This window comes from Gavia stellata, chromosome Z (assembly GCF_030936135.1).
Source record: "Gavia stellata isolate bGavSte3 chromosome Z, bGavSte3.hap2, whole genome shotgun sequence".
Classification (NCBI taxonomy): domain Eukaryota; kingdom Metazoa; phylum Chordata; class Aves; order Gaviiformes; family Gaviidae; genus Gavia; species Gavia stellata.
Genome location: NC_082637.1, coordinates 9923189 through 9935325, shown reverse-complemented (window position 1 = coordinate 9935325; position 12137 = coordinate 9923189). Strand labels below are relative to the sequence as shown.

Genomic DNA, 12137 nt, shown 5'->3' with positions numbered 1-12137 from the left:
ATGACCTGGAGCATGCACGTGACCATTTTCTTCCTTAGGTCTCTGCTTTGATTTGAGCCTCACCTGCTCCCTGTCTCTGCTCAGCTACCAGCAGTGGCAGCTGGCACAATGGGGGCTGCTCTGCTCCTCTCCAGCCACCCCAACCCCATCGAGCTGTAGCTGGTGGGTGGCTGACCCTTACTGAAGAGATGCTCCTCCCTAGAGCTGGCTCTAGGATGCAGTACCCATGCTCTGCTGGGGGTAGGAGCCTGGAAAAAAAACAACAAACCAAAACCAGTGGATGTAAGCAGAGCCCTGAGGAAGAGGAAGAACAGAGCGAACATGTATGATACTCTGGTCTCCATACTACTCTGCCAGCCTCAGCTACTTCAGTGATGGGGCTTCCTGAGTTAGATGTGGTTTCACAGAGTTAGTGACCTCCAGTGAATCTCAAATAAATATGGCCTGTTCCTCAAAGGGTGTCTACAGACCAGGATATCTGCAAACGAGGCATTTAGTGAGACACTTCAATTGGATTTAGATTGCCAGTGTGAGCTGTGCCTCCAAGCTGAGCACTTGCATCACAAAGGTCTCTGCCTAGGTTCTTGTTTTTTTCTGCCATTGCAGAAAGTGCTTTGCTGGCTTCCCAGCTGCTGGGAGGGGAGCCTTTGTCACACTGCTGCCATCCCTCGGAGCAGCAGCAACTGCGAGGGATGAGGGCTGGCAGCTGCAGTGCTCTTGCCCGGTCCCATGGCTGTGTCGTCTTCACCCTCGACCCAGGCACATGCTGTCCTTCTGGCCCGTTCTCAAGTGTTTCATCACAGGAACAGGGTGCTCATCCCAGCCCTAGCTGATGTCACCATCAGAGGGTTTATCCTTAGCTCTGATCTCACGTCTTCTTTCTTAAAGCCATCATTGCCCTGATGCTCCCTTGAGCATCTCCTTCCGTTTCAACTCCAGGAGTTAGGTCTGTATAAGGCTTTTTTCCAGCATCTCCTACACAAGCTGTGCACCCCCAGCCCTTTCTATATTTTCCTTTCTTTGTCACACCTTTGCCACTTTTCTTACTTTTTCCAGAGCTTTCTGACCTGGATTCTTTGGCTGTGATGTAAACCTGATTCGTTAGCTTCATGCTTTGATGGCATATCTTTATGTCTGGGCTCTTAGGATGAGAGTAAACAGCTTGAAGTTGCACCAGGGGAGGTTTAGATTGGATATTAGGAAAAAAAATCTTCACTGAAAGTGTTGACAAGCATTGAAACAGGCTGCCCAGGGAAGCGATTGTGTCACCGTCACTGGAGGTATTTAAAAGATGTGTAGATGTGGCACTTAGGGACATGGTTTAGTGGTGGACTTGGTAGTGTTAGGTTAATGATTTGACTTGATGATATTAAGGGTCTTTGCCAATCTAAATGATTCTATGATTCTGTGAAACCCACTGGCATTTTCTGCCACAAACCTGCATGACAAATTCACATATGATTTTTGTCCATGCTCTAGGCTAGATGGCCATCTTTCTTCTGCTGAACATCTTTCTTTTGAACATGTTCCCTTCTTCTTACCTTCTGCCAATGTTATTTTCAGGTTTGGATTTCTAACTTTTCTCACCTCACAAATTTCTCTGACCTCCCCAGCCTCTGCCTCATCTCCCTGTAGAATGTGACTATCGTATTATCACCCTCCTCTGCTTTTGGAAACATGGACATGCTGCAGAAGACAGGTGCTTCATGCACACCATGAAATTAAACTATAGGAACCAATTTAGAAAGGATCTTGAGAGAGAGCATCTCTCAGCCCTGGAGCAGAATCCTATCAGCTTAAATAATTCTCTAATAAGTATTTGTCTTGCCTGGTTTTCTAAGCCACTCAAGATGGAGGATCCACACCTTTCTAGGAAGTCAGCTTCACTATTGTCACTGTTAGAAAATTCCCCTAATGTCTAATATAAGCCTCCTGTGATAGTTTTTCCTATTCAGCCCTTGTTTTTGCAGATATATGTGATATGACTGGGTGTCCCCGAGCACCTTTATTGTTTCCACTTTCTCTCATAAGTCTTATTTTCCAAGTCTCTTATTGCTGCAGATTATGGTTCCTCCTTGCTCTGTTTGGTTTCATCTCTAAAAATGCACATGAAAAGGCTGCGGCTTCATACCCTCCCTCCACAAGAGGTGGAAAACAGGTGAGTTGAGTATAATTCAGTAGGGCTAGTGCAGTCATGTTATTCAGGGAAAATCCCCTAGGCACTTCAGTAATCATCTTAAATGAAAGGGCATGAAATCAAAATCACCAGAGACAGCCACATCCACCCATCTCCCTCTCTGTATCTACAGACCCACACGTAGTTAAATGGCAGGATCACCCTGATCCGAGTACCCCAGCCTGCCTGGGGACAGGGTTTTATTCAGTCTGAGGATTAAGACCAATGAGGAATGCATTTTAATTCTAGATGACTGCAGTCAGAAGTTTGACTTCATTATAACGTATCTACTGTAGCATGAAACCATTTCTGAGCTGAAAAAGAAATTAAAGGTGACGATATCATTCTCCCTTGCCTTCTTGTGATACCAGCTTTATGGACGTTAGGGGACCTAGGCTTTTATCTGGTGTGACTGCACTAATTTTCATTCTCACAGTGCTGTGGGCTTAGCTAAGAAGTCACTGGACTACTCAATATATTTGGAAATGTCACAAGACCACTTTTCCTCTGAAGACGTTTGTCCCAAGTGGGAAAAGCAGATAGTAAGGTGGGAGAGAGAAACAAAAAATCAAAGCAAAAGAGTGAGTGGAAACATCAGCGAGATCTGTGCTTTTTCTCTATGGATTTGCAGGAGGTCTTTGGTAGAGCCAGGAACAGCGCTTAGCTCATTTGCACATCAGTAGGAAACCTCAGCAGTGAAACCCTCTCTGCTCTTCACCAAACACCTAGTCCTGCCAGGTTCAAGGTTAGACTCCCTCCCCAGCAAACCGGATTTCCCTGCTACATGATACATCTCCACAGGCAGCCCTTGTCCTGGGCTAAAGCTGTCCTGGGCAGCGGGATGGACTGGGTGAGCCGCAGAAGGTCCTTGCACCTTGTATTTTTTACTCATTACCCCTCTGTGTTTGTGGTCTGCATGCCCCTGCTGTGGAGGACTTGTTGTTTGGGTTGCCCTTGTGTCTGGAGGCCAGATGAACCCAGCACCTCTGCTGTGTTACATAGCAAAAAGTCTGCCTGGATCAATATCTCGCCCAAGGAATTGATACTGCAGTTGAGAGGGGACACAAGGGCATTTCAGTTCTTCCTTGCTGTCAACACAAAAAGTCCTGGAGACCACATACTATCTGGCTGTGCCTGATCTGGTGCAGGACAGGAGTACAGAGGATATCTTCAGGGTAGGAAATGGTTTCAGTGAGGCAGCACATCCTGATAAAACCTGTACATGGGGCAGGGAACCTTCGGGCCAATGGCAGGTTGGTCCCTGCTGCTTGGTATCAGCTCATCACGAGATCTCAGGGCATGCAAAACCCGCTATAACGTTACCTAAGCTGTGACCAGGCTGTCTCATAGCCACATCGATGCTTTCTCCCTGCTGGCTGGTTTGATTTAAAGTCCAGAGGTACAATAGAAGACTTTCTTAGCAACTTCCAAGTGTTTTATATCAAAGCCCACAACCTGGAGGACCCGCTTCGCAGCTCTGACATATTCAATCCCAGGAACCTTTGACTGAGCCTGCTCCAAGGTGTGCATTGGCAGTTATTTTGCAAACAGAAGCTGCACGCCAGCTTGGAGAGAAAGCTCACTGCTTTGCCGCTGTCTGCTTTGCCACTGGCATGAGAGCTCCTGACTGTCTGATGGGAAGGGAGACGGGAAAACAGCCAGCAAAAACTCAGCCACAAGGAAAATTCCTGGCTGGCCCTTGCTACACTTTGCTTCTTTGGGCCTAACGGTGAGAGCACAACAGGGGTTTCTTCTCCATCATTCATATGTATGGCAGAAGCTGAATGTTGTTCAAACAAAGTCTGCACTGGAGTAATTCCTGATAGACCCCAGGCAAGCCAGTGTTTCCCCACAGGCTGCATACTCTAGACTGAGGAAAGACAAACAGCATTACTCATACGGAGGAAAAGGCAGAACTTGTGCTTTAAATGAAAAAAACAAACACTGGTGCTAGTGCTCTGCAGTATCTATATTCTTCAGAGCACTTCCCCAACCTCCACTTCCCCAAAACACCCTGTTTCCTTCCAGTTTATAAAGCCTTTGTGGCACCCAGTGCTGTGTTCAGCAAGACTTGGCAGCTCCCTGTGCTTACATCCCATCAGCATGAAAGTGTCGCTTGGCCTCAGTTTCTTCCTGGCTTTCCTGGATCCAGGTGAGTGTTCTGCTGGGACCTGCGGGGCTGCGAGACGTGGAAGTTGTCTGGGAATGGGTGCTCCGCGCGTGGGGCTGTTCCTGCTGTCTGAGCCATAGGAACCCCTCATCCAGGGGGATTTGCACTGCAGAGGGGTGACTGGTCTCGGGGGATCTTTGGTGCTGTGAGCCAATGTGCAGAAGAAGGTGTAGGCATTTACAGTGTGAACTGGATGTCTAAGCTCCTGTGGTGGTCACTGGTGATTTAGCTGGGACATTCACGGGAGTGGTTCAGGTTACTCTGAGGCAGACGGACTTCTGGTCGGCTGAATCAGTCTCCAGCTACCATTTACCACAAAATTAGGTGCTCATTTATTTTGCTCATGCCCAGGGTCGTGTGACATTTTAGACATTATATGTCATCTCAGCTGTCCTTCAGCTCTGCTCCAGAAGAGCACTGGTGTCTTGGAGGTCTCGTGTCATACCTGCCACCCTGCCACCCCATGTAGGTGTCACAGATGGCACCTGGGTTTAGGGAACTGACACATGCCCTGGACCTCTTAACCTACATGCTGGACCCTTGTGTCCTGACGAGTGTGTGTCAGGGAAGACATGTTGTTTTTCCTCTGTTGATAAACACTTTATTCCTTTCTGTTTCTTGCTGACTGCCTGATATTCTGGTCTGCTTAAGATGTTCCAGCAGGCAGCTGGTAAAGTGGTTTCCCCTAATGCCTACAAAGAGATATGCCATTCCCCAGTTTGTACATAGCACCCGCTGGCAGTCTCTTGATCCCCAGACTTATGGGTGCCCCTGCTCACTGCAAAGAGAGGATTTGGGGCCTGGGAATCCAGGGACACCTGAATGCCTGGCAGGACAGAGGGGTTTGTGGGGATGCTTTCCTTAGCAACCCCAGAAAAACTGGGCAAACATCATCGTATAGAAGACAAGGGAAGATGGCTGGGTGTTGGTGGTTAAAATGTAAAATGCTATCCCAAAATGGCTTCCTCTTGCTTGCTCAAATTCAAATTCATACCAGAATAAATAATAATAGAAATAATAAAAAAGAACTCACAAATTGAGCAATGGAACAGGGAAAATAAGGGAAGAGGAATGTGAAAAGTGCTGATCAAATGCTGAAGCAAAACATCGATGAAAGGGGAAGTGAGATCCCTCATGACTGCTACCCAGGAATGTGTCCTCCTTCTTTCCCCAGGGACCTCCCTTCAGTGTGAGGTTTGTCACAGCATAGGAAAAAGCTGCTCTGGCCCCATGAAAACCTGTAGTGGTGGTGAAGATACCTGCGGCATCATTCTTCACGAGGTCATGATAGGTAGGTGAGACATCCGCTATGGCTGTGTGCCAGCGTGGCTTTCGGAGCGGGGCTGGGTGATGGGTCTTTCTGCCCACCTCTGTCACTGGCCTTACGGTGAGTCCTTGGGTAAGCTGTTCATTTTCCTTTTCATTGACAGAGGATCCAGAGATCAGGATGGTCCGGGATGGGAAAAGCTCTCTATTCCTCTACCTTGAGCAGCAGTTTCCTATTGGGAGGGCTTGGTTCTTAGTTGTGGAGGGGAGGACCTAGGCAACATACTGGGAGGAGACATTGGCTTTTAATTCTGGCTAAGGTGAGTAGTTGGGTTGAGAGGCTGGACCATGAGGAACACTAAGCTGCTGGCATCGAGCACTGAGAGTGCACTGGCCATGAGTGGAGGGAGAAACTGGCCTGCATCTGACTCCCTTCCTTGAGCAGGGAAGGGGACACCAGTCAGCCTGGGCTGCCGGGGACCACCAGGGCTAAAGCTATCACCATGTCCGCATGGTTGATAAGCCAAAGATGAGTACTGAGTCCTGACACAATTGCAAACTTGGTTGTGTTAGTGGCCTCTATGCCACCAGGACACTCACAAGTCTATGGGGCCTCATGGGATCCACCCAAGAGTACTGAGGGAGATGGTGGAGGAGCTTGCCAAGCCACTCTCCATCATTTATCAACAGTCCTGGTTAATGGGGGAGGTCCCGGACAACTGGAGGCTTGCCAATGTGACACCCATCTACAAGAAGGGCCGGAAGGAGAATCTGGGGAACTACAGGCCTGTCAGCCTGACCTTGGTACTGGGGAAGATTATGGAGTGGTTCATCTTGAGGGCGCTCACAGGGCACGTGCAGGATAACCAAGGGATCAGGCCCAGCCAGCACGCGTTCATGAAGGGCAGGTCCTGTTTGACCAACCTGATCTCCTTCTATGACCAGGTGACCCGCCTAGTGGATGAGGGAAAGGCTGTCGATGTTGTCTACCTGGACTTCAGCAAAGCCTTTGACACTGTCTCCCACAGCATTCTCCTGGAGAACCTGGTGGCTCGTGGCTTAGTCAGGTGCACTCTTCGCTGGGTAAAAAACTGGCTGGATGTCCGAGCCCAGAGAGTTGTGGTGAATGGAGTTAAATCCAGTTGGTGGCTGGTCACAAGCGGAGTCCCTCAGGGCTCAGTTTTGGGGCCTGTCTTGTTTAATATCTTTATCAATGGTCTGGATGAGTGCTCCCTCAGCAAGTTTGCAGACGACACCAAGTTGGGCAGGAGTGTTGATCTGCTGGAGGGTAGGAAGGCTCTGCAGAGGGATCTGGACAGGCTGGATCGATGGGCCCAGGCCAATTGTATGAGGTTCAACAAGGCCAAGTGTCGGGTCCTGCACTTGGACCACAACAACCCCAGGCAACGCAACAGGCTTGGGGACGAGTGGCTGGAAAGCTGCCCCACAGAAAAGGACCTGGGGGTGTTGACTGACAGCCGGCTGAATATGAGCCAGTGGTGTGCCCAGGTGGCCAAGAAGGCCAACAGCATCCTGGCCTGTATCAGAAACAGTGTGGCAGCAGGAGCAGGGAGGTGATCGTGCCCCTGTATTCGGCGCTGGTGAGGCCGCACCTCGAATGCTGTGTTCAGTTTTGGGCCCCTCACTCCAAGAAGATCATTGAGGTGCTGGAGTGTGTCCAGAGAAGGGCGACGAAGTTGGTGAGGGGTCTGGAGCACAAGTCTGATGAGGAGCGGCTGAGGGAGCTGGGGTTGTTCAGTCTGGAGAAGAGGAGGCTGAGGGGAGACCTCATCGCTCTCTACAATTACCTGAAAGGGGGTTGCAGAGAGGTGGGTGTTGGTCTCTTCTCCGAAGTGACTAGCGACAGGACAAGAGGAAATGGCCTTAAGTTGTGCCAGGGGAGGCACAACTTCACTGAGAGAGTGGTGAAGCATTGGAACAGGCTGCTCAGGGAGGTAGTGGAGTCACCTTTACTGGAGGTGTTCAAAAAACGTGTAGACGTGGCATTGTGGAACATGGTTTAATGGGCATGGTGGTGTTAGTTGATGGTTGGACTTGATGATCTTACAGGTCTTTTCCAACCTTAATGATTCTGTGATTCTGTGAGTTACCTTGTGGTTAACGACTTGGGTGCTGCCCTCCACTTCGTTACAGGTGGGATGGCAATTCCTTCATCCATCAAGTCCTGCCTGCCATCCAACATTTGCGAGCTTGGCCCTATCACTATGAACTATGGGAAGGTAAAAGCAAGGAGCCACTTGGCTTGCTGCACAGGCGATGACTGTCGAACAATCTCTGTCTCGTGTAAGCTCCCTTTTTCCTTATACCCCGTCCTCTCTCTGTCTGCCCCAACCTGAGGTGAGGCTTTCCAGGCTAAGCTGTAACCTGGTTCATTCCTCTCCTTCCCTTATTAAAACCAATTACCCATCTCTTTCCTTCCAGTACCTCCAGAGGACAACGTGCCCAATGGATACCAGTGTCCCGCCTGCTACAGTGTGGATTCCTTTCAGTGCGGTAACGAAATTGTAAACTGCACTGGATCCGAAACCCAGTGCGTTGACCTTGCTGGGTTAATGAATTCTGGTAACTGCCTTTTATTTAGGGTTATCTTTCATCTGTTTGGTTAAGTGGGTGAAACCAGTCTAAGATGAAGCATCACAGAGAAATAAAAATGGGCAAAAAGTGTGAAGGAAAAAAAGAGGAAGAGACACAGAATTGAAAGGGAACATGCTTAAAGCTTCCTCCTTCCCCATCATGCATGGATAACTGTTGGGATTCCTCATAGCATGGCATAAATGATGTCAAGAGCAGAACTGATACATGGGCATGTAATAAATCTGACCAAGACCCTGAACCTGCTGGCCCTAGTTAGGATGCATGAGGATGAATCTGGATCTAAGACAGTTGCCTACTTAGTGGAGGTTCAGGTGAAACTAATAGAGCCATTGGCTTTCTCATGAGGTAACGCTGGCCACTGGGGAAAAGACACTGTTTGTTGCATTGGTGCCTCTGCTCCTAGAGAGCCAGGGACAGGTCCCTCTCCCTGAACGCTGCAGCTGAGCCTTTGGGGCACCCAAAGATCTTCCCTGTGAGTGAACTCCAGCCTTTGAACAGCTGGGGTCACCAGCAGCACGTAACACTCTCCTTCAGAAACCTTTTTCCCACCTCAGGACCCGTAGAGATAGGAAAGTAGACAGCAAGCTCCCTGCTCACTCCCCTTTCCTCCCCTGCCACAGGTAAAAGACTTCCACCTTTCATAGCAGTCTCACCCATGCTCCAGCAGGCAGGAAAAATAACAGGGAAATTAAGGGCAGTGGCACCTGCTGTAGAAGCAGGCTGAAAAATATTATCCTGTGTGTAGTTATGGATGAAGTTTTCTCTGAGTTGATAATACTGCCAGGTGATGATACAATCCCTGAAGGTCTTTGCTATACACTTTATAGATGTGTTGTCCAAACCCTGAATTAGAAGGTGTTTCACAGAGACAACATGAAGGAAAACAAGCATTTTCTTAGTCACAGCAATGGAAATAGAGTGGTGCAATTAATTCAGTGCACCACTGAAATAAAAATGCTCCTAACTTGTCTTGAATTGATTGATTGGCCACTGTAAATAGAGGAGACCTGTGCGGTGTGATGAGCTGTGCAGAGGAAGCAGCGGTGTAGGGGAGCAAAGGAAGGTGAGGAACTAATGAAGTGCCCTTATGTGTTATTTGTATTTGAGATAACGTCCAGCAGAATATTCCAGACCTCCATAGCCTGTGCAGCAGAGAAACATGAGCAGCGTAAGCAAAAGCAAGCAACGAGAGCAAGAATATCTGAATGGGGAGTTAGGCACCCAGCACCTTCTCGGGTAGATGCTCCAGTGCTGGTAAAGGACAAGTTCAGGTTTCAGTGGGCATGTGAGCAGCATTTCTCTGTTGGTTTGACTAAGTCCTGTAAGGCCTTAGAGAATGGACTTATCTGAATAAATGGCTCAGCCTTTAACGACTTTGAGACTTCTCATCCCCATGTCAAGTTTGGCTGAGAGATTGTCATCTAGTTCGAATATCATGAAAGGGTCAGAGAGAGAAGGAGAAAATGAACCGCTGGAGTACTGTAACACAGCCCTGGTTTCTTTAGAAAGCTAGGCAAGGTTTGAACAGAAGAATCTTTAAATGAAAGGAAGAAAACTATTTAAAAGCTTTTCAATTTTTAAATTGAAAATGGTTAGATTTTTAAAAAAATCACCTTTTTCAGCAGAAAGAAAGAAAAGACAAACCCTAAACCCTTTATATTTCAAGTCAACCAAGGTGACCTTGCTGTTTCTTCAAGTTCCTTTGGGGGTTGGGAACAGAGATGGATGGGTTGGTGGGTTTGGAGCCGACTAGACGTAAGGACTGGGCAGTTCTTGGGGTGGAAGTGGGGACCTCATTGGCCAGGGAGGGAATAGCTATGGAGACTGGTTCCCCTGACACACGGCATGTACTTCTTCTGTGTAGGTGGACTGTCTCTGAAAGCCGCCATGAAGGGTTGTACCACCATTTCTGAATGCAGTATTGTAGGAGATGGAAAAAACAATTTGGGGATGATGGACATAAAGTTAAGGCGGTTCCAATGCAAACCAGCTCTTGCTTTGGCCAGAGTGAGTTCTGGGTTTGCCCCTCCAGACACCCTCTTCTTCCCTGTCCTGTCAGGCTTCATCTTGGAGAAGGTACTTTTCTGACTCTCTCTAGTATTGGGTTAAGCAAAGCCCATGACAAACTCCAGCGGTGGTTTGCGTCAAGTCCTGTTTGCTGTGGCTTCTCCTGTGTGTGGAGTTTGTTTTCAGATTAGCTCTTCTTCTTTTATAATTTCACAGAATAAAGACTTCTTTTGTTTCCTCATTGATTTAATCTGATTTAAGGCTTCATAGGTTCAATTGTGGTTGGTTTTGTGTTACATTCTCTGAGTGTTTTGTCCACACTGGGACCAGGGGAGACAGCACGAGGTGCCCATACACTGCACAGGTAATGGGCGCTCTCAAGACAGCCTTAGAGTCTACATCCACTATCTCAGGATAAGTGATGTTTCAAAGCCACTTTTCCAGGCTCTGGAAAGGACTGGAGGTGAGTTCCTGAGAAGTTCACTCTGATTAGAGAGGTAGCTTGCCTCTTTTTCCCTCCCTTGTATCCTGTTTGTCCATGGCAGGAGGAGTCCCTCAACTCAGAGGGCTGCCTGTGGCCTCTGGGCAGCCCTGAAGTAGTCTCCATTTCAGAGAAGAGTCAGCGACCCTTTGCTGCAAGCAAACTGCTTGTGGCAAGAACCTTTCTCCTCATGGTTGTTCTTCTTGTTTTACCAGACACTCTCCCATTCTATCCTAGATTTCATGATTATCTGGAACAAATGCTTACCTTAGGAAGATTTAATTTCATAACATAGGCAGTTTTGTATGGTGGCAGACTGCTGAGAGTCCAAGTAATGGGACGCTTTAGCCCAATGCCTATTTCCCTTCTGTTGGCCAAACTACACCCATAGCTGGTGTAGCCTCCCCTCTTCCACATTCACCACCACCTGGCTCTTCTGCTCTAGCCACTGCCTGCCCTAAGGGGTCTCCTCAGGTTGCTCCCACACAAAGGCACTGAAGAAAAACAGCACATCAGGCATCATCGCCATACCTGGGAGGTAGTATTGGTTGTGGGCAAAAGGATAAAGCAGTGGGACCTCTGGGAGATGCTGGGGTGTAGAGTGTAGGAAGGGTGTTAGCAAACTTCAACATTTCGCTATGCATCTGTTATCATCAGATGAGTGGGCCATTTTTGGAGCAGACTACGGGATTATTAAGCAAAGTGCATGATTGTGTCTATCCTTAATAGCCCTGGCTCACAGTGCAAGTGTGCAGTGTTTTGGACATGGAGTTACGGTAATCAAGCAATGCAATTTTATCTCCTAGTTCCACGCTGTGGCAGAAAGCACTATGGAAAGTCTTGGCTGCTGAAACCAGACCATAATGTGTTGCAGTAGTGAGATGACTACGCCTACATATGTACGCATGAATTTATATGTGATCAGCTTTTAACTTGCAGCATGGGGACTGAATGTTCTTGTAATTTCTGCCTCCCCCAGACTTTGTTTTCTACCCAGACAGGCTGAAACTCCTTTCTTCCTAATATTCCCACCAAATTATTTGGGAGAGAATTTCACATTATCTATTATAATAAAGGGGTGTGGGTCTGAGAGCGAAAATTAATTTTTGGGGTGGGGAATGAACTGATAATACAGATTTAAGGCAGGGAAAAGAGTTTGGTTAGGCTCAGTTAATTATTTGCAGAGGCTGTGCAATTACAGTGTGGATGTTAGAGAGGGAACACAGCTCCCCCTTCATGGTGTAGCAATAGACGGATACTGCAGCGACCCACTTGTTCAGCATTTTTCCAGATCTGATAACACCCTGGAATTAAAAAAATTCTCTATCTAGACAAGTACATTATCCCTGAACACATCTCCTGCACGTTCATGCAGAACATTACATTACTGTTCGTGGCACCCCATGGCAGAGCTCGATCTG

General features: G+C 47.9%; 1 protein-coding gene across 1 annotated transcript; it reads left to right on the top strand.

The window, feature by feature from the left end:
* Positions 1-4242: 4242 nt before the first annotated feature.
* LOC104258411 (phospholipase A2 inhibitor 25 kDa subunit) lies at positions 4243-10440 on the top strand. The gene is made up of 5 exons (XM_059834192.1): positions 4243-4328; positions 5521-5637; positions 7767-7916; positions 8055-8195; positions 10093-10440. The coding sequence occupies exons 1-5, from the start codon at positions 4280-4282 to the stop codon at positions 10314-10316; spliced, it is 681 nt and encodes a 226-aa protein (XP_059690175.1). The 5' UTR covers positions 4243-4279; the 3' UTR covers positions 10317-10440.
* The last annotated feature ends 1697 nt before the right edge of the window (positions 10441-12137 follow it).

Excerpts from the sequence above, each read along its gene's own strand:
- LOC104258411 (XM_059834192.1), top strand. The coding sequence starts at position 4,280 with ATGAAAGTGTCGCTTGGCCTCAGTTTCTTCCTGGCTTTCCTGGATCCA. Across the intron at positions 4,329-5,520 it reads CCTGGCTTTCCTGGATCCAG|GGACCTCCCTTCAGTGTGAG; the intron begins GTGAGTGTTCTG and ends TTCTTTCCCCAG. Across the intron at positions 7,917-8,054 it reads TCGAACAATCTCTGTCTCGT|TACCTCCAGAGGACAACGTG; the intron begins GTAAGCTCCCTT and ends CTTTCCTTCCAG.